A 26,655-nucleotide genomic window follows, 5' to 3' on the forward strand; every position below is an offset into this window, starting at 1 on the left:
TGGTATGTTCTGGTATTGTTCAGGACCAGCGTGAGGAGCAGAGTACCAGATTAACTCAGCAAAGGGATCTGAGTGCTTTGAAAACAAATTCGGAGAGTTTAAGAGGTTGTTGCGTACATTTGGCCAGCTCTCTCCAGGCTGTTTTACAAAAGGGTAAGGGATGCAGCAGTAACTGACAGGACTTAAGAGCTCTTACATTGTTGCTGCCCACTTATCTTCTTTTGCACTGAGAGATTCCAGTAATGGCCAACTTCACGTTAGCATCAGGACAGTTTTCAAACCTGGGGGTCGAAAGTTAGGCACCTAACATCCTCAAGATTTAAGGTGTCATCCAAAGAAGTCCATTGGAACTAGTGGGTGTCTTTAGATCTTTGGCTTCAGTAGGCTTTGGATGGAGCCATCAATGAAGATTTCCACGGTGAGGAAAGGATTTGGGGTGGGAAGAGCTAGGAGGAAGAGAAGGGAGAGCTCAGAACGTTCTGATTGACCTAGGTAACCTTTCTGTTAACATGCAGACATTTGGGCAGTTGTGTCCAGCTAAGAATTGACACTAGAAATGAGCCTGAATCAAAACCCCGGCATAACTACCCCAAACTCTGGGGAATTGCAGGGACCAGCTGCAAAGGTTTACAAGGGGCCAAACCAAAATCTGGGAACGGAACACACACTCCGAGCTTTTGGGACGGTTTGGATCTGGAATGTGCTGTGAGCTTTGCCACTTGGGCTCATTTATTTCTCAAGCCCTTTGCACCTCAGTTGCAAACAGACAATTTATACTTGTGACGTTCATCCTTTCGTTAAGGGCTCTTCCTCTCTGGGGCAGGGATTTCAGGGTGAGCTGCTTCGGAGTTAAAGCCTAGTTTAGATCAGCTCTAATAGCTCTGCTATTTAGCCTCTGGAAAACGAATGGAATCTGGCATTCTGAGGCGCTGATGCTGCTGACACAGATTACTGAGCGTCCTACTGTAAAAGCACCAGTGGAAGGGCGTGTCGTCGCTCTCGGCCTGTTACTCGTCAGTAAAGCCTTAGTGCTGCTGAGGAGGTCAAATAAAAATCTTGCAGCAGCCTGGTGGATTGCATTGGTACAAACCTTTTAGGGTTAGCCCAGCCTGGGGAAGGGCTGGCATCCTCCGTTATTGTCCTTCATTTGTCACAGAAGCTGATGGGAAATCATTCAATTAAAAGGAGTGCAGCAGAATACACAAAATCGCAATATGAGTTAAGGAGAATGAGGGCGGCACATCAAAGGCATGCCAAAGCCTGGCTTTATTAAATGATTTTTTTTTTCATTTCCACTGATTTCCTAGGTGAAATTAGGTGACTGTCTGGCTAGCATAATGATGATAATGATGGGAAACCATACGTACTCAAATGACATACATATAGCTTTAATAAAGAATGAGGGAGACTTGAGGGAGTGCATTAAATTGAGTAATAATTTATTATTTAGAGACCTCTACCCATTTACTCATTTTTTCTGGGAGAATTGGCTCTTCCTCCAAGGTATGCCATTTTTAGAACAACAAAAAAGAAAAAGGCATTGCCCCATATATATGCTGCATTTGCAGGCCAGCAGAACAAACTTAGTTGTCTGCCTGCAGCTTATAGCCCCAGCTACCTATCCCATCTTGGAGCTGTTCAATAAACATGCTGAGAGAGAGAGAGGGGGTTGACAGGGCCCTGCACGTCCTATAGGAATGCATTGCAATTATTTCCAATCACAATTAACCTGATTAGAATAATGGACAGGAAGTGTCCCTCTGTAGCTAATGCAGTTTGGCATCAGCTGACTGAAATCCTTTGATAATTTCTGCACAGATGGCTGGGCTGAAAGCAGCACTTTTTTAATTATTATTTTCATGGTCTCTTGGTAGGCCAAAACCTCAACACCGACAACAGACCTCCCCATTAAGGTGGACGGCGCCAACGTCAACATCACAGCTGCCATTTATGACGAGATCCAACAGGAGATGAAAAGGGCCAAGGTGTCTCAGGCCCTGTTTGCCAAAGTGGCTGCCAATAAAAGTCAGGTGAGTGGTTTTTTTAAAAGAGAAAATTCTGGGGCTGGGATTAGACCCTTCTCCTTCTCCCTCCCACCAATAAAAATACATCTGTTCCTGCAATAATAATAATCTCTGGGGAACCTGTCATGTTTCGTCTCTTGCCTCCCGGCTGGTTTTCTTTTCCTTTTAAAATAGGATGGAAAAGGGACCAGCTCATAATCCCATGTAGTTGGTTTTGGTTTTGTACATATTGGGGCCCTCTCACTCAGATGCCCACACCTCCCTCCCCACTGTGGTATGTAACCTAACATTTCTGGTAGTGGAACAAGGACTCTTCAAAATTCTGCCTCATTTGAGAGATACATGCTTTATTTTTCTTAATTGCTTAACTCTGGGAAACCAGTGGGAAACCACAGCTGAGGCAGATCTTTTTTGTTTTATATGCAGTATATACTGTGTACAGTATTGCCTTTTAAATAATTCACTGTCCATCCTTGCCATTGTACAAGGAGGGGTTGGGGGAGTAGGGCTAACGCTTAGTTCACATGGACTTGCTCTCACCTTCGATGCAAGAAATACATACTGGGGAACTCAAAGTGGGGCTAAAAGTCTTGCAGGAATCAATGAAATGGAAATTTTATCCAGCTGTTTACAAAAAAAAAAAAAAAAAAAATCAGCCAGAACAGTTTTATGGAGACAGTGGGGGACAGAGTTTGGCATAGGGCAGACAGTGAGTATGTTGGTGACCATTAAGAAGGATATGTTTAAGTCTGGGTGAAAGGGGCAGTATTGTTATGAGATGGTATCTGTGTGGGTGTGGGTGTGGGGGAGCGGGGTTACTCATGAACACTCTCTCTGCTAGTGTGTGTATATATATTTTCCTTTCCTTCAGGCAAGGAAACAATACTATTGAAATCGAAGTAAAATAAATCTGATGAAAATGTTGAAAGGCATCTAAACAAGGCATTAATAGCCATCAATACCGTTCCAAGAGCCTTACTCTTATATGTATTTATATCCTGGCATAGGCTGATTCCTTTCCCCTTTCTTCATTTTCTCTTTCCCCTCTTAATTGTTATTTCCCTCTTATGTGGAGGTGCTTGGGTTACAGCTCACAATCCCCCCCAAACCCCAACACACATACAGGCACAATATGAAATACATAAAAGGAAAATACCATGGAACCCTTTTAAACTGTTAAATGCATAAAAATCTCATATACCACATGGCAAAATATAATGAGAACTGGAGCTGTTAAACGAATAAAGCTGTTAAAAGCATAATGCCACTTGGCACAACTACTGTGCATTTAACGGTTTTCCACTGTGTAATAAATGACATATGTGGTAAATGTGCAGTAAATATAAAAACTGCACAATTGATTTTGCAAACGTGCCCCTTATTCTTTGATTCATGCAAATATCAAAGTTACACACACAGTCCGGACAGGCCAGTTTTAATAAGGAGTTTTTAGCACAGACTGAAAGCCAGCCTCTCTGAGGTTTGGCTCAAAATTGCCTGCAAACTTCCTGTCATTTTACCGAGAGGAATCTTGAAATAGAGGCACCGAACCACCCAAAAATAATTCGGGTGGCTCACCAGCGTCAGTCTGTGCCAGTTCAAATACTTAAAGTGAACAGCAACTGAGCCCTCCCCTGGCAGAACCGAACACCAGCCGTTCTCCTGAAATAAAAATAAGCCCATTCCTGTCCCACTTGAAAAAGAAAAAAAAAAAGACACAAAGTTAGAAAGCGTGAAGCAGAAGGTTGAAAAGAGGACCCAGGAATGCTCTTGTCTGGAATGAACTAAATGTAAGGTTGTGTTGAACGTCCCCCACAGCAGCCAGTTCAGAAGGGATTCTGAGCTGGTGTTTGTTTTGTTTCACACCCCTGCCAGGGCAGCATTGCTGACTCCCTGTAGTGCTTCAGCATTCACCATGCTGAGAGGTCCTAGCTACCATCACACGCTGCTGGAGTGTGGAACTGGCTTATGCGGAGCACTGAGTGGTGGGGACGAATAAGTGATTGTCCCTGAAATAGAAGTGTGCTGCACCTCCTCTTTTCCTGAAGACCCTTTACTGACCACACCCATAGACTAGCTGTGTGCTCCAGTAGCTAATGTGATGTCAGCGCCTGCTGTGGGGGTGACATTGAACACAAGTTGGCCTGAATTCGAGGGACTAGGAAAAAAAGGAAAGCAAATTATTGGTTCATTTGTGTGGGATGTTCCCTCCCCTCTCCCCTCACGCACTGTGGGACTCTCAGCCCATAACCTTACATTTCGTTCGTTTAAGAACCAGCAATGGATTTCACTCTGTGAAGCCTAACTCTGCTCTCGTGGAATGACTTGAGTGTTACCATTGCTTTCCATGGGAGTAATGCCACTCACAGTGCTCTGGAAAATCCCTATATTTGCAGGGGGAATAATGTTTGAAAGAGAGAAGAAAGAAAGAGAGAGAATATTAAAGGAGAGTCTGATTGCACTCTTCTCCAAGGTTCAGTCCTTTGCTGTTCTCCCCAGGTCAGGCTTGCTTTGCAGTGTTGCATAAGCTTCCCCTGTTGTTTTCCCTCTTCTCCAACTCTGACCACTGGGATCAGTCCCGTTCGCTAGTAAGGCAGTTGCTCTTGTTCTTTCAGCAGCAATACCTATGACTCTGAGATCTTCACAGTGTTAACTGACAGCAAGTATCAGACAAGGATGTTCTGACATTTAAAAAAAAATCCTTAATGTTGAGCTGCCTCTTACACAGCCAAGAGCCAGCGGGGCCCGTTTCTTTTGCCCTCTTCCTGGAGGAAGAGTTGGTACCCAGTGAAAGTGGCTACTGTAATTGGGATTATCCACTGGTGGAATGAATTGGCCTATAATTTAATACCCATCCATCTCTGTTCTTAAATGCCTTTGCAGATTAGGTTTAGCAGCTAGAGGAGTGAGGACTTTGGAAATCAGGGTAAATGAAAGGCCCAGGGGCTTCAAACAGGGAAAGGTGCAAAGATAATGTGGTGACAGTCTTCTGTAAGGGATTTAACCCCTGTAACTCAGTTCTGAGACCATTAATCTCGGACTTTCTACTTAACAACCATTTATGTTCATTATGTGTATATTTTTATCTAAAGTTTGATCCTTTGCAATTTAAATACAGGCATTTATGGCCTGATTTTCTGACGTAGGAGACCAGTACCTGCTTTCACTCACACCTGTGTAAATCAGGAGTAACGCAGCTGAGCATCTCTGATTTACACCAGTGTAGCTAAGAGCAGAATCAGGCCCAATATGTTTATATTCTTACACTGTTTTAAAAACATAAATAAAACCCGGGCAAATTAAGTACAAAAAACTATGCTAGTGATGTTGAGATGAAATGCAAGGAAATTACTACTCTGTGTGTGTGTGTGTTAGTCCCCATCACTGTAGTTCCAGAGAACCTTTATGGTGCTTATGAATCTGTGTCTGATGCACACCCATTTGATTCATAGTTTGGTATTATTCTTTTACAGTAGCATAAGGTCACATGGCAAACATAAAAAGATAAGCCCCTGAGCCAGTGATCTTGAATTCTCTGTGTACCTTTAGGGCTGGTCTACACTAAAGCTGTAAGTGGACCTAAGTTACACTATCTCAGTTACTGCGGCAAAGAGTTCTGTGGCACCTTATAGACTAACAAACGTATTGGAGCATAAGCTTTCATGGGTGAATATCCACTTCGTCGAATGCACCAATGAAAGCTCATGCTCCAATACATTTGTTAGTTTATAAGGTGCCACAGAACTCTTTGCCGTTTTTACAGATCCAGACTAACCCGGCTACCCCTCCGATACTTGACCTCAGTTACTGTAACTTAGATTGATTTACAGCGGTGTCTATACCGCACTGTGTCGAGGAGAGATGTCTTCATTAGACCTGCTAAATCTCCGCTGCTGTGTCAATCGCAGAAGTGACGATTTAGCCCTAGTATAGACAAGCCCTTAGACACCAGTGTCTTCTCTACAATCTGTTTAGACACTTATATGGTCCCCATTACACATAGTAACTGAGTACCTCACAGACATAATGAATTTATCCTCACAACAACTCTGTGAGGTAGGGAAATATTATCCCGATTTTACAACTGAGGTGCACAGATTAACTGATTTGCCCAAAGTCACTCAAAAAATCTCTGGTAAAGGTGGGAACCCAAATCACGTGAGTTCCAGTCCATTGTCTTAACCACTGACTAGTCTTGCTCCTACAGGAGATATCCTCGGTGTTGTGCTCTTTTGAACTCTGGGAACCTAAATACACAGAATCTTTCAATGTCTCTTTTATTCAGGAATATAGTACCAGGAACTGCACAAAACTTCATTTCTGTTAATCTAGGAATATGCCCGGATTTGAAGTTACTACATAAAGCCAAAGGTTTAGTGTTTAATCTGAAATGTTGGAAGAGGGAAAAATACTGATCAGTTTTTGTTAGTAAATTCAAGGTATAAAACGATTAACCTTGAACTGTAACAAAATGCGCTGTGTAAAGTTTTTAAGGTTCAGTTGACCTCCTCATCAAGAATTCACTGAAGCCCATGACAGAACTCTCCATTCTAGTTAGTCTTTTATCCATTTCAGCTTTCTTGATTAGGTTATCTTGAATCATTAGGGGGTTTATTTATTTTAATAGACACTTATTGGATTCATGGAAAGAGAGTTTGGCGACTAAGGAACAAGAGCTGAATATTATCTAGCTCATTTCGCACTGCGGAAGAGTCCTAGCCAAGAAGAGAAGACTGCTTTCTGCGCCTCTGAAAGTTTGCACCAGGGACTTCATGCGATTCCCTGTAGAAAGTGATCTTTCTGTGGCTAATAGCGTAACTTAAAAAAAAAAATCTTTCATGACATACATCAAATGTTGCTTTTTTTTTTGTCACATATGTTGACATTTTCTGCACTGATAATGTGGGTGAGGAAATGGCCTTTTACATTTATTTTGAGAGGAATCTTGAATCACTCTCACTAAAAACTCTTCATTTGCCTACTCATGCATTCACAGGAATCCCTTGAAAATGTCAGTGTAGAAAATTCTAAATTTTTTTTTTTAACGGAACGCAAGCACAGAATCAGTTTAATTACATGCCTGCAATAAGGCCTTATCAGTGCTGAAAGCATGTCAGTATCCTGTGCATGCATCTATGCTTTGTCTTAATAAGTTACGCTGGGCAGCCGGCTGCCTGTTTCTGTTGTGGACATCAGCAGACGTACTTCTATGAATGTAGCCACTGGCTTCAAGACCAATATGTCTAAGTCTGGACTTTTCACCGAAGCTCTCTTAGCTCTTATATTGACTACAAGTGGGGCTCTGCCTGCATAGAACATGGGGGTCTTTGTGTGCACCCTCTTAAAGCTTTTTAAACCTAGTCTTATCTGCCTCTGGTTTCCATTTTGCTTAACCTCCTCCTCCCTCCCCCGTGCTATGTTAAGTATTACAAAAGTAAAAGGGTCAAGCCGCTAAAAAGGGATCAATGATAAGTGACAGCGAATAGGGCTTACATTTGTTGAACCAACTAACCCATCCCTCGAGGGGATTCCGAGTGCACCAAGCCTAAATGCTTTAGTGTAGCAAGTGGACTGTTCCTTTAACAGCACAAAAACACAGTGGGAAAGGCTGGCTGCCTGCAGGGTTTTTTTGTTTTGCTATGGGAAATGTATTTGATTAGGGGAGAGAGAGAGAGAGAGTAAAAATAGGACATTAGTATGATATTATTTGTTTTATCTAATAAAATGCCTAGAAAATCTTCATCCTTTCTGATTGGAACAACAGCAAAAATAGAGGCCAGCTCTTCTCTACAGTTCCTTTCAATAAGATAAATTGGGCAGAGTTCTAAATGCAAGTGCAGGTTTTGGGGTGAACGTAAGAAAGTTGTTAGCAGAATTCCTTGGTAACCACAAGTACTGGGTATGCCTGAATTTAGAGCCAAACGCATCCTTTAATTGTGGTGTTTTTCCTCCTCTTATTTTTAATAGAAGTCATTGCCCTGTGTGAGAACTTCAGAAGCAGACACTAAAGGCCAGATTCTGCCATCCTTATTCACCTTGACTAGTAGCAAACTCTCTTGGTAACACCACTGAAATCAGTGGGTCTGCTTGCATAGTAGAGTACCACTCAACATGTGCATGGGCAGCAGCATCAGGAGCTTGGGGATGAGAAATCTCTGGGAAGAGTATGTAATTGTTCAGTCTCTCAGCAGGTTCGTTTAAGCTGGCTTCACTTGTAAGCACACTAAAAAGTAGCTCAGACATTCTGGGTGAGTGAGGTAAATGAGGATGGGGTAGAATCTCCCTTTTGGTTTTTCTAATTTTTTGTCACCCACCCCCAGTAAATCAAACCACAGATGAAAATCAGTATGAACTGCTGTATCTTGTGAATGCCTGCATCAGCATTTCTTAAATGAAAATAATTCTCCTGGAAAGCTCCATGTAACATACACAGAACTACACAACCACCACAACCCCCCGCCCCCTCAAAAAAAACCCAACAACGACGACGAAACCCACCAAACACCCAATTTGAGATTTTAACAGAAAAAGGAGATTTGTTTATTAATAATTCATGAGTTCTCATTGAACATGCACGAAGAAACGGTGCTATTCAATAGAGAATACTGTCATCTGTCACTGTTTTATTTGACATTTACACTTTTTTTTTTCTTTTTGCCTGGTACTGCAAAACTTCCTTGGATGGCAGGCTAAGATTGTTCAAATGAAAAAAATCCAAAACCCCAGTGCAGACTCCTCATCTTTACCCAGAGAGGGTTTACTTGCAATGGTAAAGGGGCGAGTGTGTGTGTATGTGTGTGTGTGTGGTAATGGCTTAGTATTTTCTGATATTAGCCATGCAACTACCTAATAACAGATCCTGTTGATGGATAGATAACCCCAAATAGATAGGCGAGTGAATGAATGCTTGAATAAATAGATAGCGGGATTGAAGAAGAGCAAGTGAAAGAATAGTTTTGATGTAGATAAGTCTACAAATGCATTAGAGGGTGAAGGGGAGGGGGAAAGAAATAATGGCTGTTGTGAAGAAAGCTGACACAAATAAATTGCCATTGCTGATGCAAAATAAATATTTATAAATGGCATCAGAGGGAAATCCAGTAGTATAAAACGTGAGCGTAAACAGGGCATTTAGCACAATGACAAATCAGAGTTAGGAGCACCTTGCAATTTCTTGCTAATATTAGGCTCATGAAAATCTTTCTGCTCTGTAGGTTAGTTATTATTTATAAAAATCACAGAACCAGCTGATACATTCATAAGCTAATTATTGTAGCAGCTGGGTACACATGGTGCAATATGTCTGAGGCTGTGAAGTATCACAGATTTCTTGGGGCCTGCTGTGGTGGGGGGGTGCTGTTGAAGGCTAGATCCCTTAATCTGATCAGCCAAGCAAATACTTTGTGGGAAACTGGATTAATATTCCTCTAAATACCATGAATGTGCTTTACCTTCAGAACTGGGCTCCCTTAAACATGCCATTAGCGTATCTCCATTGGGGAATTGAGAAGTTCTCAGGTGTCCTAAGGACAGGGTCTTTGCCTGGTGCCTCCCTTGGCCAGAAATTAATTTGGTTTGCTCATGTCTGCACACATGGTCACACTGCAGTCTAATCCTCTCCCTAATAGCTCCAAGGTCAGGACCTCGCATGTTGCTGGGCAAATTGAGCCCTATACTTCTTAAAGACTAATGGCAGAGAGCATGCAGTCCATAATGAGGCCTGTAGCATTGTTCTAAGTGATTGTAATGAGCGCGGATTATAACGGTGCCTATAAATCAAAATGCAGCAATGAATGTTGTGCTAGACATTCCAAGTTTCATCCGTAGCGATGGTACCACTCAGCTGTCACCTGTCTCATTTCAAATTGGGGCTTCCCACAATGCAACTCCTGCCTCCATCAGAACAGCAGGTGTTCTCGTCCTTAAGGTCTGTATCTCTCAGAACTCTGTCTTTTAACAGATGTAGATTTTTGTTTTTATTTTCTGTTTAATGATTGGTCTTCATGCTACAGCATCCCTCGGGAGATGTTAAACATACCTGCTTGAAACATTTGAAAGAGTCCAGTTGGAGACTTATTCAGATCAGGAAAAAGGATGGAAAAATAGGAGCTTATTTTTTCCACAGATGGTTTATTTTCCATTTCAAAAGTTGTTTCCTTTGTACAAAGAAACCCCTGAGAAAATACTTTGGGTCTGGAAGATTTTTTTTTCTTTTTTAAGACATAAAGTTTTGGGTGTTATTTTGGATGGAGGGGAACTGTATTAGAAATTCAGTCATCACCTGACTCTGAGCTTAGCTAAATACCAAGTAATATATATATATATATTTTTTAAAGCAAATGATTAGAGATCTTGTTTTCATCCCCCCCCCCTCCCAGTTTATTGCAAGAAAAGATCAGGTCTGCACAAATGTGGCCTCTCACTTGTAAAAACAAGGCAGTGTTGTGTTACAGATTAGTTTATAAATCCCCAGTGGCTTCACAGTTCAGTGCCTACAGCTGCTGCAGATGGGCCTGGGTTTTTGTCTCTTCGCTGTGCTGCAGCCGGCAGTTGAAGGAGAAAATGGAATGATCAGGTTATTAACATGTAGGCCGTGAGGAAGAGGCTGCACAATGAGAACAGCTGGTGTTGCTGTCTTGGCTGATGCAGCGGAGATAATCAAATCTTCCTTTTTTGGGAGGGGGGGTGAAGGCAGAAGACACAGTGGAGAGTTAGACAAACAACACTTATGATATTATATGGGGGTTTTATAATGCACATTAGGAGTCATCACTGGCTTACAAGTTGTTATATAAAAATCTTTCCTTTTTAAGGAAGGACTGTATGGGCCTTTAATGAACCTGCCTATTAAGTTTTCTTTGGTTACAGCTTGGAAATATGCAACCTGGGCTACTTCCTGTTCTCTGCGTTTAACATCAATTTAGCTGTCTATCTTTTAGGTATTTTAAGGTGCCTGTCAAAATGGTGTCTAAATGCCGAGTTGTAGCTTGGAAATGATTAGGTTATAAAGCTACTAGGTAAAATATTTTGACAAGAGTAAGTAAGTCGTGTTGACAGCATCCTCGGCTTTATTTTCATGTACTCCATCATTTGCATTGCATCTTCTCTTGCGCAGGCACAAGAAAGAAATCATATCCTCAGTGCTAAGTAGGAGACATCTGCCTGCAGGTGTGAACTGAGCCAACTTTCAGACCCTTGCAGGTGCAGTTATAGTTAACCTGCGCAGGGCCGAAGGTCACAGACAGCCATGCTCAGTGCACGCATGGGGCCAGGTGTGTGAATGCCATTAATAGGCCTTGTTGTTCTGCCCTGTAGTATTCTTTGTTTTACAGCCAGTGCCTTTCTTGGAGTGCACACTTCTCACTCTCTGGGAACCTTTGCTTCTTGGCCCTTGTGGAGAAGTCCTACAGTATTTAACAGAGTTCTAACTTTTCTATAGAATTTCAAGCTAACCTATAGAAGTATATAGCAGGGATATCATTATCCAGTATTACACTCTATGGGTTGGTTTAGAAATCTCTTCCACAGATATCACTGTGCATAGATTTTTAGAGTAATTCCTACAGAGCCCTATTTCTCATTCTTATTAAATTTGATAGGATTTTTCCATAAGGCTTAATCTTCCTTTATAAAACAGACATTTGATTATTTACACCTGGTCAAGTTTTATTTTGGGATCTGAATTGGAGGAGTGGATGTTACATAAGAAGAGCTAAATCAAAGGGTTTTTACCTGTTGGTATTTTTTATCAAAAGTTTTCATTTATCGTGCGGGGACAAAACTTCTGAGTTGGTCACTAGCAGATGTCAGGGGCCACAACCACCTTCCCCTTGCTGTATTGCTAAGTGTTGCAATAAATCAGTGGTTCTCAACCTTTTCCAGACCACGACACCACTCCCCTTGCTGTGTATTGCTAAGTGGGAGGGGTGCTGTGGTCTGGAAAAGGTTGAGCACCACTGATTTATTGCAGCACTGGTTTGCCACAGTTAAACCCAGTTAAATCTGTGGAAATCAGAGGGGCTTCCATGTCAGATCAAGGCAGCAAAACTTGAGACAGAGCATCAGCAAAGCCTGCAATATAGCTGAAGTTCATTTCACATCTGCTTCATCAGTGCTTGGCAAGTTAACTACTCTAACCCTTTTGGTGCAGGGATGGCTGTGTGAGCTGCTCCGCTGGAAAGAGAACCCAAGCCCGGAAAACCGCACCCTCTGGGAAAACCTCTGCACCATCCGCCGCTTCCTGAACCTTCCCCAGCACGAGAGGGATGTGATCTACGAGGAAGAGTCCAGGCATCACCACAGCGAGCGCATGCAGCACGTAGTCCAGCTCACTCCTGAACCTGTGCAGGTCAGAGCACTAACCTCCCTTGCAATGGTTCTTTGTGTTGCAACAGCTGTCCGAGGTAGAAAAGACCAACTGGTTCCAGCTTCTATGGGGCTTGCAGGTTGAGTGTGTGTATGTGTGTGTTTGTTAGGTTACCAAAGAAGAGTTCAAAACAAACTACTTACGCTGGCAATAAGTGAGGGTAATACTCAATAGGAAGAAGAGCTGGTGGTATTTGGGGGGCCAACCAAATCCAAATTGTTGTGATTTAGTATTATGGCTCTGAGTTATAATCCAAAGTATGTTCCTCCAGAAATTGAAAACAAATTTCAGAGAGAGAGAGTGTGTGTGTGTGTGTGTGTGTGTGTGTGTGTGTGTGTGTGTGTGTGTATATATATATATATATATATATATATATATATATATATATATATATATATATATATATATATATAGCTGGAAAGTGAACCAGGAACTTGAGTAGATGCACTCACCCCACAAAGTTCTCACAGCTTCTGACAGGGATTCTCAAACTATGCTCCACTATCCAAAACTGCTTGTAGCATCCATCATTAGAAAGAGACAGATAATACCACAGAAAATAGGGAGTATTGGGAGGAGAGGTGGTCCATGAGTGGGTGTGTCCCGTGTGAAGTGGTCTAAAAAGTAAAACATTTGGAGAAGCTCTGCTTTGGAAATATCTGCTATATGTGTTTTCGCTGAAAGTTGATGTGTTCTAAAACTGAGCAGGGTGAACATTTCCTTGAAAGCAGAACTTCATTTCAGAACCCTCCTCAGTGATATCTGCATGTTTGTAGGCTCCATTCTTGACTCATGCCCTAGATTTTGGTTCTTTGCAACTTTATATTAGCCTTGTCTCAGTTGTTCTTAGTGAAATGAGAAGATGTTCTACTGGTAAATAGACGCACACATGCACAGAAAAAGAAGGGGGCTGAGGTCCTTGCTTCAAAACATAAATGAAAATGAGTAGCAGATATTTATACACATCACAAAACCAAGAGTCATCTGGCCATCAAGAGAGGCTCAGAACTGAGACAGCAACATGTAGCAGATCAGGACTAATGGGAAATGAGAACTGGAAAGAATTATAGAGTACTCTCCCACCCTGCACTTCTCATGCACACCATTAGCACAGGTAAATTCAAACCAGTGCTTCACTGTCCTATAGTATGAGCCAACACTGGGGGAGGGAGGTGGTATTATTTGTACTGCAGTTGTGTCCAAAGCCCAGCAGGATCAGTGAGTATCAGGGACCATTGTACTAGGTGCTGGTTTATTAAAAAAAAAAAAAAACAGGAAAAAATAACACTCCCTCCCACCGCAGAGATCTTAAATCTGATTTAAGATATGATGTTGCAAATGAGGCTAAAATGCTAGCAGTGTAGGTTGTTGGTGGAGGGAGGAACAGTAGAAAGAATCATAGAGGCTACCTATGTACACAGTTTGATGACTCTAAATCATGTTGAAAGCTTTTTTTTTTAATTTTTTTAAAGAATAACGATCATTTCTCCACATCACCTCTCAATCTAGCCTTCATTCTTTTGGGGATCAAAGCAGAAGTAGGTCTTGAGGAAGTCATCAAAAGAAGAGAGGCCTTACAGATTGGTTTGGAGTCAGTTTTCGCGGGGTAGTGGACAATGGCCATTCAAAGCTAGTATTCCTGGAAAAGTAGGATAGAAGGGATGACAAGAAGCAGTTAAGTAGGGAGGGTCAGATTTGCCAAAACCCCTGAAGCTGATGAGAAGAAGCTTGGACTTGATGCAAGGAGGTCCAATGGGAAGATTGAAAGAGTAGGTGATGTTGTGTAGATCAGCAGACTAGGAAGATGATCTTGGCACATGCCTTTTGTGTGGATTAGAGGAGGTGGTTACCTCAGGTGAACCAGAGAGGAGGTGGTTACAGTGGCCAAGGTGCGGCTTGTCTGTGAATTCTTACTGATTGTACCAAAAGGAAGGATCGCATCTTAGAAATTGTGGAGGAAGAAGTTACAAGCTTTGGCCTAGTCTGAATGTGAGGGAACCAGGCAGAGTCCAAGATAACCACCAGGTCATGAGTTTATGTGAAAGGGAGGAGGTGGTATTGTCAACCAAAACCTTTCAACCTCTGGTGGGTTGCAGCCCTTCACTTGCTGTTCCTTTGCCTCCATTAAAGTCTACGCCATCCCGCTCTTCACTTCATCATCTCCCTGTAAGTGGAATAGTCTATTGTTGCAGCCGCCCCTTCCCCCATTTTACCTGATGTTGATGGTTTGCTCTTTCTTCTTCTCAGCCCAGTCTGTTACTTTTTATCCTGGGCAACTTGAATTTCCACTTCAGTTTTTCTGATTCTGCTGCCTCTTGAGTCATCTCATTTACTTCTTTTGCTTGATTTCCTGCACACCATCTTGGTCACTTTCTAGGTCTAGTCATCACCGAAGAGCTTACTGATTTTTTATCTCTGAATTTCCTCTCTGACTGCTGATTATTAAGAGTTCATCATTCATTCAAGTCCACCTTGTAATTCCTTTTCTGATTTCCAGTCTCTCGTTTTTCTGATGTTCCTTTCCCTGACTTTGCTCCTGCCTTTCAGCTTCATGGTTTCTACTTTCAGCTTTACCCTCTGTTCTGTTACTGGATTCTCTGCTCTTTTCTAAAACTGCTTTGTTCATCACTCTAATCCCCCGCCTCTCCACTCAGTCCATGTTCTCTACTTCCATTCCTGTTGCTGTGCTTTTGAGCACCTCTTCAGGCAGTTCTGAGACTGTCCCCCCTTTCAGTTCATTCCCTCTTCTTTGAATTCTGCTCTCTTTTCTTTCCAAACAATTTCACTTCTCCCTGGTCAGTTTTTGCCCTATCCAGCCACATATAGCTTTTCAACTTCTGACTTTCTCCTTAAAACCTATACCCAGCTTCCATCTTCCTCTCTTCAAAATATAGATAAGAACAAAAGGGAAACGTTTTTACCAACATTTTTACCAGCATCAGAGGGCCAGGGTTCATTGGCACCCCATTCCTCTCAGATTGTAAACTGTCTGGGGCAATAAACTGTCGTCTTACATATTTGTAAAGGACCAAGTTCACTTCTGGCACTGTATAAATAACAATACTCAGTAAAGCTAGATGCATTTGTATTTAGCAGAGTATTCTCTCTTTAACCCCCCCCCCCCAAAAAAAACAACCAAACAGTTGTGCCAGAAGGCTACCAGCTTCTTGTAGCTCTTAACTGTGTTAGACACACAAAGGAAACTGTTAGAATTGGAGAAACCCAGCCCTGGAACTAACACCAGATTTAAGGACCTGAAAGGGACAGTTCAAGATAATTTTCCCTGAATTGTCTCTAGCTTTAACCAGTGACCTTGATAATTTAGCCTACTTTCAAAACTCTTCTGCACATCACTTTTTTGCATAGTGCACGGTGTCTCATCTGAGTGACATGTTACACTGCATTGCAATACGATGCGTTTGTATTGTCAGCAAGTTACAAAGCCATGGATTAATTATTTATTAGTCAAAATATGAAAAATGAAGAAAAATAAATGGAACCAGCTGGCAACTGCATAGAGCAAAACTCTGGAGACTCTGGGATATGGTTGATACATTAGGTTTGTGTTTTGGGGGTGCTGCATTTTAAAGGACTTTGTTTGCCCATCCGAAATTCCCAGTTGTTTTTTGAATGGCATGGTACCAGTACAAGACACAGACCTCCACCTGTCCCCTAGTGTCAAAAGAAACTCTGGACCGAGTGATTTTTTTTGGTTTATTTTAAATCATATTTTCAGTCTCTGTGACTGAAGTTATTTTCAACAGCCAGGTTTGATTTTGGCTTTGCTGTGTGGGTCGTTCATCGGCAATTAGCTTTGAAGAATCAATGACGGCTAGTATCAGAGATGTAAAGCTGAGGTCCTCACACTTGCAGTCATTGGAAGTTCTGTGACACTTTACATAAGGGTAGGGGTCCTAGGCCCAGGAATCCTGGCCAGACTCCAGCTGGAGTAATTACTTCTGCCTATCTAAAATTCCCTCTCCGGTATCAGTTGGAAAAGTAGTCTCACTTCCTCCTAGAAGCAGTTTCTGGTGCAGAATGCCTGCTACATTTCAGTTCTGAGCTGGCTGCATTTTAGCAGTGGGTGAAACAATCCTATATCTACTGCCACAGAATTAGTCTGCTTTGCAGGCCTTCGAGGTGAAAGGTGCTATATAAATGTATGTAGTTACCACTCAGCCTTGATGCCAAGGCGATGGTCGTTAAAGGCCAGAACAAGTGACAGCGTTGTAAATGTAAGACATGCAAAATGATAAAAACCTTAAGTGCTTACAAGGCTCCCAAAGGAAGGCGGTAGGTAGTCATTCGTGCATCTCTAGTTTGTTTCATTTTTCTTCCATCTTCCTTTTAAAAAAAAAAAAAGGTTTTGTTGTGTGTCAGTCATTCATGTTCAAGAACTGAGATACGGTGCAATTGTTCTAGCAATAGCATTGCCACGTGGCAATCGGAGTTTGAGATTGGGCTTGGTCCCTTACTTCCCAAGCTGAGAGCCAAACTAAAAGGAGCCTGAGGAAGAAATGCCTCCTGTCATTGGCCAGCATTTCCCTTCCACCCAGTAACAGGGCCTTCATGCCTTCTGGCTTCCAGCAGATTCCCCTGCATCTGTGGCTTCTGGATTGATCCCTCTGCTGCTTTCTTGGGATAGCAGGGTGAGGGCAAACTATACCTCCTCTGATTAAATAGGGTGAAGTTTCTCTTCATGGAGTTTGTGCCCCTATGCAGTGCAACCCTGCTAGGGGACAGAAATCAGGGCAGAAGTCAATACACAGAGAAGTTTTTTTGAAAAAGCAACCCTTTAAATTCAGTTACTTGGCTACTTGGGAGTAAATTGGAGACTGTGAAGGTTCCTTTGCACTGAGTTCTGTCTCCTTTACATGTTGAGTTCATAATTTTGAAACTCCTCTACAGTTCAGGGATTCAAGTATCAGAGGGGTAGTCGTGTTAGTCTGGATCTGTAAAAGTAGCAAAGAGTCCTGTGGCACCTTATAGACTAACAGACATATTGGAGCATGAGCTTTCGTGGGTGAATACCCACTTTGTCGGATGTCAGGGATTGAATGCCAGTGATCACTGGTGGCTGACTTCTGCTCTGCAGTATCAATTTAAATCCACTGGATTGTGTTACTCCAGCTCTACAGTGGAGTCACTGAGAGGAGAATTTGGTTCTTGATCGTTTAAAAGGATTATTGCTGCAGTTAGCTACATTAGCTCCTTTGGGGAGGCTGCAGCAGTCCCTGACCATCAGGGAGACAGTTGACATTTCTATTCTGCATGCTATGAGTGTGTAACTTTGTTTTATTCCTCCTTTTCTCTCTTCCATTGGATTCTCCCTGACACCTATATATTAAGGCATTTAATGGAGTGCTTTCCTATTCCTCGAGTGAACTGTTCAAGGGTGGAATTTACTGCCAAAGAAATTTTCACTAACAAGCTTAATGTAGTAGGAAGCATTTTTATACCAAAGAGCCGATAAACCCTGGGCCCCGTGGAGCCCTGCGGTATGGCTGCATTCTCTGGCAGCATAGAGTTCATGGAAAAGGCCAGGAAGACCTTAACTACATAGATCTACTGGATAAATTACATGCATAGTGACCATTTTTGTGACTGGTCACTGCAATTATCAGGGCCATGTAGTGGCTGCCTAGGTGTTCTGCTTGCTGTGCCTCTGGGTTGAGGGGAATTATTCCTCCAGCTCCATCTTTCACTTAGACCCCATAAGCCTTTGAAACTATGGGGCCTAGGCTAATCTCTGCCCTATAGAAGCACACACAGCTTCCTTTCCATAACATTCAAGCTAACGAGTCACTAGAGAAGCTTGCCCATGCTGAAATTTGGGGGTTCACTACTGGGACAGAGTAATTCACATTTCTCTCCTTTCTGCCCTCCCCCAAGGTGACCATTCCAGAGAGCAACTTCCTTGCCTGGTGCTTTAATACAGGGCTGGGGTAGAGAAACCTGATTCAGTTGGGAGACTGATGAATCAAGCGGTTGTCTCTAGGGTGTCAGAATGGAGAAGCTAGTTCTCTAGAGTAATGAGCCACTGCTGCAGCAAAGCACCTGCTATACAAAGAGCAAGGCAACCTTGCATTTCATTGTTTGTATAAGCTGTCAGACAGATCTGCTCAAGCTCATAGATACATATTGCTTTAAGTGTAGTCAAACATTGACTTTAAGGAAGAAACAGGAATGTATGTCACGTGCTTCCTGATACACTGCTACTTTTGTCAAATTATTTTGTCTCTTCTCTTCTCCAGGAGCTTTGATTCAGACAAATCTGGCAATTTATAATATTTCAGATCATACATCTTGGGGGAATGGTAGTAAATAGTGGAAAGCTGTCCTTCAGGAAGGTGTTTTTGTACTGGTCTGTTGTTTGGAGCACTGAAAATATCAGTGTCTTTTTAAAGACCCAGGAAAAATGCATCACAAAAATAAAGGAGATCATTTTACCATTTTGTGGGAGATGCCACAGGACAAATGCTTTGGAAATTACAATGGAATATAAAACATCAGGACATGAGTCACCTGTAAAAGTGGGTCAAGGCAAGGGAGGTGGCAGTCCCTGAAACCCTAATCTCGTATTCTCTTTATAGAAATAATAAAGAAGGGAATGAGCACCACAATAATGCAGCCTAATGAAATAACGGATTTGAAATGGCACTAACGCTAGACTACACAGGTCAATCAATACATACGATATGCAGGTTAGAAGAAAAAGGGGTAACCGCTGTAAAATTCCTCCACTTAAAAATAATACTAATTAGTAACTCTTAGCCAACAGTAAGTAGGAGGAAAACCATGGCAATATTGTTCCTTCAAGGAAAAGAGCATGCAGAGTACGCTGCACCATGATCTGCACACTCATTTTGTCCACAGATGGATCTGGGAAGGGCAGCTGTCTTCACATACTTGACAACTTAGACAAAAGCCACTTTCCCATCCCAAACTAACTTTTTGTGTGACTTGTGCTTATGAATTTCCCCAGACATTTTGTGTTGCATTCCAGTTCTACTCCACTCTTCTGCATGATCATACCCTCTTGTTCCTGTGTTCGCTTCAGCCTCTTCCTTCATCGTAGCTCCCCAAAACATACCAGAAACGTCACCCTCTAATCTCTGTCAATCCTTGCTCAAAATGTAAATGAGGCCAGACAGATAAAACAGGCTCTACAAGCCTGGGTGTACTTGAGCAGGTTGTACTGCATCTGCAGTGTAGCTGTATTTGAACCAGTCTCAGAAAGCTTAGGACCTTTATTTGAGCTGGCACATTTATGTTGAGTACTTGGTGTATTTATGTGCTGTTTGACCTTGAGCTATTGGGAAAAATGTGTCAAATCTTAATCTGTCAGGTTTGGAAACAGAGTATCTAACCACCGAATGTTACCTGGAGTTGCGTGCGTGTGTGTGTGTGTGTGTGTGTGCTTTTTCTGTATTGCTTTTCAACCTAAAAAATTGAAAAACACTTGAAAAATATCAAACTATATGGTAAATAAAGACAAGTTTGTATCACTGCAGTGTTAAAATGATACAGTTAAAATCAGAAAAAGTCAGCCCATTAGCATTTGCAAATGCTAATATATCTTAATATGTTTGTTTCTCCCCTGGCAGTTGGGGAGGGTTAGGGTTTTCTCCGACCTGTAGCATCCCCCTGTGTGTGTCCCCATGCACTACTGAGTCCCTCTTTGTTCCCACTGCCCCAGCGTGTGTGGTGTCTTTGAGAAATTGGTTCATTTCTTCCTCCTGGCATGAAACCAAATCCTCCATCAAAGTGAATACGGAACAGAATAACTGCTGCTTTCCCCATATTGGCAATACCTAGCTGCTTTAGAAGAGCTGCTGCTGCAGTGCGAGAGTGGGAGATTGCACCATCATCTTGGCTTCTTTCCATTCTGGCTAAACGCCATATTGTGGGGAGAGGGAGCCGGCCATGTATCCCTCAGACTGTACCCTCTGTGTACAGTAACTCCCCTGGGATCCGTCTCAGCGGCACAGAAGTTTCAAAAAATTCTGGCAAAAGCCAGTGAGGTTTGGACTCAAGTTTTCCAGAGACTGGGCAGGTCTGCCGCCCGTTCTGCACAATGGCCCCTTGTGGCAAGAGGCAGCAGTGCAGCAAAAATCCCTGCTCCTGCAACACCCAAATTTATGTTTTTGGGCACCTTGGCATGTAAAACTGTTTGCCCTGAAAACGAGGTGACTGCTTTAGACGTTTTGGCCTTGTTGATGTGGAAAGCGGGGTCTGTGTGTCTGTGTGTCTGTGTGTGTGTGTGTGTGTGTGTGTGTGTGTGTGTGTGTGTGTGTGTGTGTGTGTGTGTGTAAAAAGGCTGGTTGGAAAGCTTGGAGCCCTCTAACAGTACTGTTGTTTCTCTTTACTGCATTCTCTCTGGAGTTCTTATGCAGCTCTGTTACTCAACTCTTCAAGAATCACAACCTCCCTACTTGGAAAAGAATTGTGGCTGTGCACTGTGGTTTTACATCTTAATGAATGTTTGTCCACTTCACCTTTTGATGAGCACCATTAGAACATTTTTCTGACAGTCTACAGTAGCTCAGAAACATTGCCCCAGTGAGGCTTGCATGCGTTTTGACAAAGCCAACAAGCAACACATAACAGACAATGAGCCCCTTATATTAGACTCTGAGGTATCCGATAGAATTTCCTATGATTGATAGTTATTACAATTGCAGTGGAAAGCCACTGAGTTTTTACTGTTCTAGCCAAACCTACCTACTGCGCCTTCTCAGCTGTTTCTGTTTAGTGTGGATATCTAATGTGGCTGAAAAGTGCTGCTGATTTTTATTAAGTTGAAGTCTGCAGCTACCCTTATAATGATAGTAAAAGCACTCTTGCAATTAAAGGGAAACTGCCTTAGTTCTGAAATTAATTTATTTTATTTAACCCTAGAAGGGGAAGAGCAACGAGGCTGGATAGTTTTGTCATTTCTGAGGTTGCAAGTTCAGTCTCTTGCAAGTGGTCTCCCTAGAAGCAATGCTCACCTAGCCAAATTCCCTTGTACCTTTAGATTTCTAATTGATCTACTTAAATTGTAAAGCCAGCTCTATGGCCGCTGGTGGGTGGGAGTTTTCAGTCAGTTGCACATCAGTGTAGGAGAACGGGGGCCAGTGAAGGTGAATTGAGGTGGCACTTGTAAGCAGGGGAGAAAGCTGGGAGGTCAGTATCAGCATTTTATATCACCTGGTCTTCATGGTTATGCTGCTAAACAATATACAGGATACAAGCAAAATAAGCACAATTAAAACCTGTTTGTAGATTAATTTAATTCTCAGAGAGACAAGAGATTGACCGCACTGGTCCAAAGGGCATGTTCCCTGAAAACTGCTCTGCTCAGTTCATGTCTGTTCTACACTGCACCATCTCAGCCATAGGCCCCGCCCTCACGCAACTTGGCCAATACGCTTCCATCTGAATTACCTTTAACCCTCTTTTTCCCAGTCCTGGGGCTCCCATCAACTCAGATGGTCACTTTATTCTGAATGATGCAGTGGTTGGAGGATGTGTGAACATGGCCACAAGCATGACCATTAAGTTCACTCTTAACGTGTGAACTTACTCAGCAGGACAAGACGCAAGGGTGAGGGTGAAGAGCTGTTGGACCTGCTGCCCCACTTAAACGCCTAAAATTCTAGTAGTAGTTTTAAAAAAATCTCTTTTTCATTTCCTATTAGTGATCCCTAAGTGGTCTCTCTTACCCTCTCCCAGAAGTTATAAAATAGCTGGCTTTAGAGCCAGGCAGATCTGTGTGGTGGATACTTCCAGGACACTGCCCTTATTAACCTGACCTTTCAAGTGGGGACCCCTCTTGAGAGTAAGGCTCCCTTTGTCAATCCCAGTGCAGCTGGCCTCTTCTGCAATGTAAAGATATGCACATTAGTGTGGGCAGGGAAATTATAGACATTGGGGAATAGAAAAAAAGGACACCCATCACCTCTACTGATACGAAACAGATCCCATCTGATTGAGGCAGGTCCATATTGAACTTCATCAGTTAGCAGAATTTCTGAAGTGTGGTCAGATGTCTGGTGGTAGCAACTGCAGCTTTGCCCAGCCTCTTCCTCATGCAGCCACAGAAGCCTCACTCTTGTTCGAGTATCTGTCTAATGCTGGGTATCCAGTATCTGAGCATTTCATAGTATTTCTCCTCACAGCACCGCCTGGGGAGGTAGGGAAGTGCTATCATCCCAATTTTGTAGATGGGGAACTGAGGCACAGTGAGATGATCAAGATCACGTAGGAAGTCTGTGATGCAGCAGAGAATTAAACCTAGGTTTCCAGAGTCCCAGGCCGATGCTCTAACCACTGGGCCATTCTTCCTCTCCATTGATTAAGGCTCCTACTTCCTTGATAGTGGCTCATACACAAATATACACACATTGCAGGGGGAGACTTTCTGCTGATGTATACAATGTGTTTGTATAGCTTGTTTTTGTATATGTACATATCAAAATGGGAACTGTTTTTTGTACGTACACAATTCTTACATAGACTACCTATAGAAGTAAGTAGCACATATTTTTTTCTCACATTCATCTACACTTGCAGTATTTCAAAGAATATTCCAAAATATCTTAGCACAAACAGGAGAGTGAAGCTGCCTGATAGATCCCTAGCTGCAGAACAACAAAGGCTACATTATAAACCCAGATCAAACACATGACTTTAATAAAAGACTTTAAAAATAATTAGTTAATTTATTTAGAAAGCTGAAAGTCTCCATTTCTGATCATTCTTATCCTGAAAGGAAGTAGGTGCCCAGCTTCTGCCTCTTTTAAATGCTTTCCCTCCCTCTTCCTCATGTTTTGAATTATAAGCTTGTGTGTGTGTGTGTGTGTGTGTGTGTGTGTATACATATAATGTGACCTCTGTGTGTGTATGTGTAGAAATATTATGTGGCCTACATTTTTGAAAGTGACTCGATTTGGAGTGCCTAAGTTTTTGGGTTTTGAGACACCTCGTGACTGTCAGGAAAAGCTGAACACCCACCTTCCAAAAAAACCCCAAACCTCTACAAGGTGTCTCGGGTTGGGCACCCAAAAATGTGAGTATCCAAAATCACTTGCCATTTCTGGGAAAACACACACACACACACACACACACTCTGCCTACGTCTTCACTACCCGCCGTATCGGCGGGTAGCGATCGATTTTTCAGGGATCAATATATCGCGTCTCATCTAGACGCGATATATCGATCCCCGAACGCGCTCCTGTCGATTCCAGAACTCCACCACTGCGAACGGCGGTGGCGGAGTCGACATGGAGAGCCCCGGACATCGATCCCGCGCCGTGAGGACGGGTAAGTGATCGATATAAGATACTTCAATTTCAGCTACGTTATTCACGTAGCTGAAGTTGCGTATCTTATATCGATTTTCCCCCTTAGTGTAGACCAGCCCATCTCTCTCTCTCTCTCTCTCTCTCTCGGCAAGAAAGATGTAGAAAATCATCACATTTGGTTGGGTTTCATAGATATAATTAAGACCAAAAGACAACCCCAAGTTTCTAATGGTTTATTGTAAATAACCCCAGGACTGTATCTTTGATAATTACCTTTGTACCAACATGGTAGAAAATCATTTTGATACCCACTGGGGTTTCTGGTTGTGTCTGTCTCTGTTTTCTGCATTGGGGCTCTGCTTTTTCTTGTGTATCTGCTTAATGAAACCTTGCCCATATTATGTTCTTCTCTTGCATCCAGCGTTTAAGGGGCTAGCAGGAGGAGACAGAACTCCTTCATCTATGCCTCAAATTTCATCCACACTGTGGGGCATTCTGCAGAAGTAGTCTGAAATTGAACTAACTTAAATAGGTGATTTAGCCACAGCTGTCATTGATTTTATTGGGAGTTGGGTGGCTAAATCTCCTAGTTGGGTTTGAAAATTTCAACCTTCCTGACCTTGTTTCAGATGTAGAAAAATATGGCAGCCTGGTTGCCTTCGTGCTTTCAGGAAAACCTGGTACCTATTTGCTACAGTTTTGGCTTTCAGATATTAAACATATTACAAAAATCCACTTTGTTAATATAATGGCAATATGGCTGTAAAAGGGAATGAATTAGCTACTCTACTTCCTTTGCATTTTGAGATACTACAGTTAGAAGAACTGTGAATCTATCCAATTGTATAAGAAAGAAGCTGACATGCTCAAATTCCAAGATTTAATGCATCCCTTAAAAGATGTGTATGGACAGCCCTTCACTAGTTAAGTGCTAAGTTATTATTACTATTTATTATTTACTTCCTCGCCTATTTTCCTCATACTGAAGAAACAGGAAATATTTCTGGTGTTTCATTTTGGAAGTGAAATAAATGTTTTCCCTGTGGCATTTGAAATTTTAATAATCCATAATAAATAAAATCATATATAATAACATAACTGGTTTCACTTGGCACTGCGATCTTCTAGATGCATTGCAACTGCAGAAACATAAATAGTTACAGCCTTCAAAAGCCCAGTTCCTATTTGCTAAATATACTTGGCTTGCTTTAAATTCCTTTGTGTGCAGTCATTAATACAATCCTCTTTGACAGCATTTAATTAAAGTGCTTTTCTCTATTAAATTCATTAAAACTTTTTTTGCATACAACTGTTTCCCAGACACTGAATGTTAAGGACCTGTAGGCCTCTCTTTAAATAACTTCTGTCTCCTCATTGTAAATTGTTAATTAAATTTAACTTAGACTGTTTAAAATGGCTGGGAAAGGAAAGCCAGATTTCAGGATATGGTCCCAATCATGTCTGTGATTTTTTTTTTTAAATACATTTTTCTGTGTAGCTATAGACTGTATTTCATATTGTTTATGATCATTGCTATACATTTAAGCCGGAACAAAATAAAGAAATAACCTAAAGAACTAATTTTCATTATAGTTTTAAAATGTGCATATTTTTAGGACAGTTCTTTAGCCTGAGAGCATTTGCATGGGAGGAGAAGGGAGGGAGTAGTTCAGTATTAATAGATTATTGACAGTTTAATGTCTTGGCACCTAGACAGCCCATAAGGTATAATAAACAGGAAGCTGTCTGATGTGAGAGCAGTCAATAGCATATTCAATCAGAACCTTTCAGTTAATTGCTGGTTGACCTCAGAGATTTCCTGTAGGAAGTACTGTCTTTTCTTTAGAACTAGAAGAACCAATATGGTTTTCAGATTTTGATCTCATGATCCTTTTTCTTATGTTGGCTTGGACAATGGTTTTTTGCATTGCTCCACTATGGGGCATTGGAACTATACTAATAATTTTCTTTCACCTGAAGCTTTTTGAACAATGTTTTGCACACTTGGGACCCTTTTGAGTGCGCTCTTCTGTAGCCGGGTATTGCAGATGTGAAAAAGGTTCTATTATTACAAGACTGGTCATTAAGGGGCTTAGGGCTAGATCCTGCATTCCTTACTCAGGCAAAACTCCCATTGATTTCAGTGGAAGCGTTTCATGAGTTAATAAGGAGTAAGGACTACAGAATTCGGCCTTTCGTTTATTTGATAAGCAAGGTAAAGTAGCCGTTTGGAGTCAAGAGAGTTAAAGAAAACAGAGTCTAACCAGGGTCAGATTTCTTCAAAGCACATTACATAAATTAGGCATTGTTCTGGCACCTCTGTACATGAGCATATTAAAAATAATTGGCCTGCCTTCCCGAGGTGCTAAGCAACACAGCTCCCAATGATTTCAATAAAAGGTCACTCAGCACCTCTCAGAATCATACCCCATGTGTTTTACAGGTGAGCATTGAACACTGATGTGTGTGCTGGTCTTTACAAGTGCAAAGCAGGTCTTGGTTTGTATTTAGTTTCTCTAATTTCTGTACTTAGCTTCTCTAATTTTTTTCGACTGTGTATCTTGATAAGATCTAGATGAGCTACAAAGGCAGGCAGGCAGGAAGCAAGCCACAAGGGCATTTCTGACCCTGACGAACTGTAAACCATCTGCTCATTTGGGGAGGAAGGCTGCATGGAAAACTCGGTTGGAAACTCTGCAATGTTTTTTTCTCCAACTTTTGACTTCCAAAGCGTGTGCGTTCCTCAAGTGCGATCACTTGTAAGTGAACGGCTGCAGTCCTGGTTTGAGGCATACTGGTTTGGGTCTCTTTGTGACAATGACTACTCTAGTCTCCCCTGGAAGCTTTTGTAGCAGGGCCAGGTTAATTTACATTTCATTCAGTCAAGAGACTTTTTTTTGTCTCTAGATCTTGCAGTGATTATGTCTTTAGCCACTTCTCGTGCACGTCAAGCTTTTCCTTTGCTGAAAGGAGT

General features: G+C 42.0%; 1 protein-coding gene across 3 annotated transcripts in view; it reads left to right on the forward strand.

Moving 5' to 3' along the window:
* Nucleotides 1-26,655, forward strand: part of SATB2 (SATB homeobox 2) — a 159,167-nt gene that overhangs the window by 112,508 nt on the left and 20,004 nt on the right. For all 3 annotated transcript variants that reach the window (XM_039495890.1, XM_039495892.1, XM_039495891.1), the window contains 2 exons: nucleotides 1,875-2,030; nucleotides 12,175-12,372. In XM_039495890.1, coding sequence (XP_039351824.1) covers nucleotides 1,875-2,030; nucleotides 12,175-12,372 — 354 coding nt within the window. The remainder of the gene's footprint in view (nucleotides 1-1,874; nucleotides 2,031-12,174; nucleotides 12,373-26,655) is intronic.

Source organism: Mauremys reevesii, linkage group 11 (assembly GCF_016161935.1).
Source record: "Mauremys reevesii isolate NIE-2019 linkage group 11, ASM1616193v1, whole genome shotgun sequence".
Lineage (NCBI taxonomy): Eukaryota > Metazoa > Chordata > Testudines > Geoemydidae > Mauremys > Mauremys reevesii.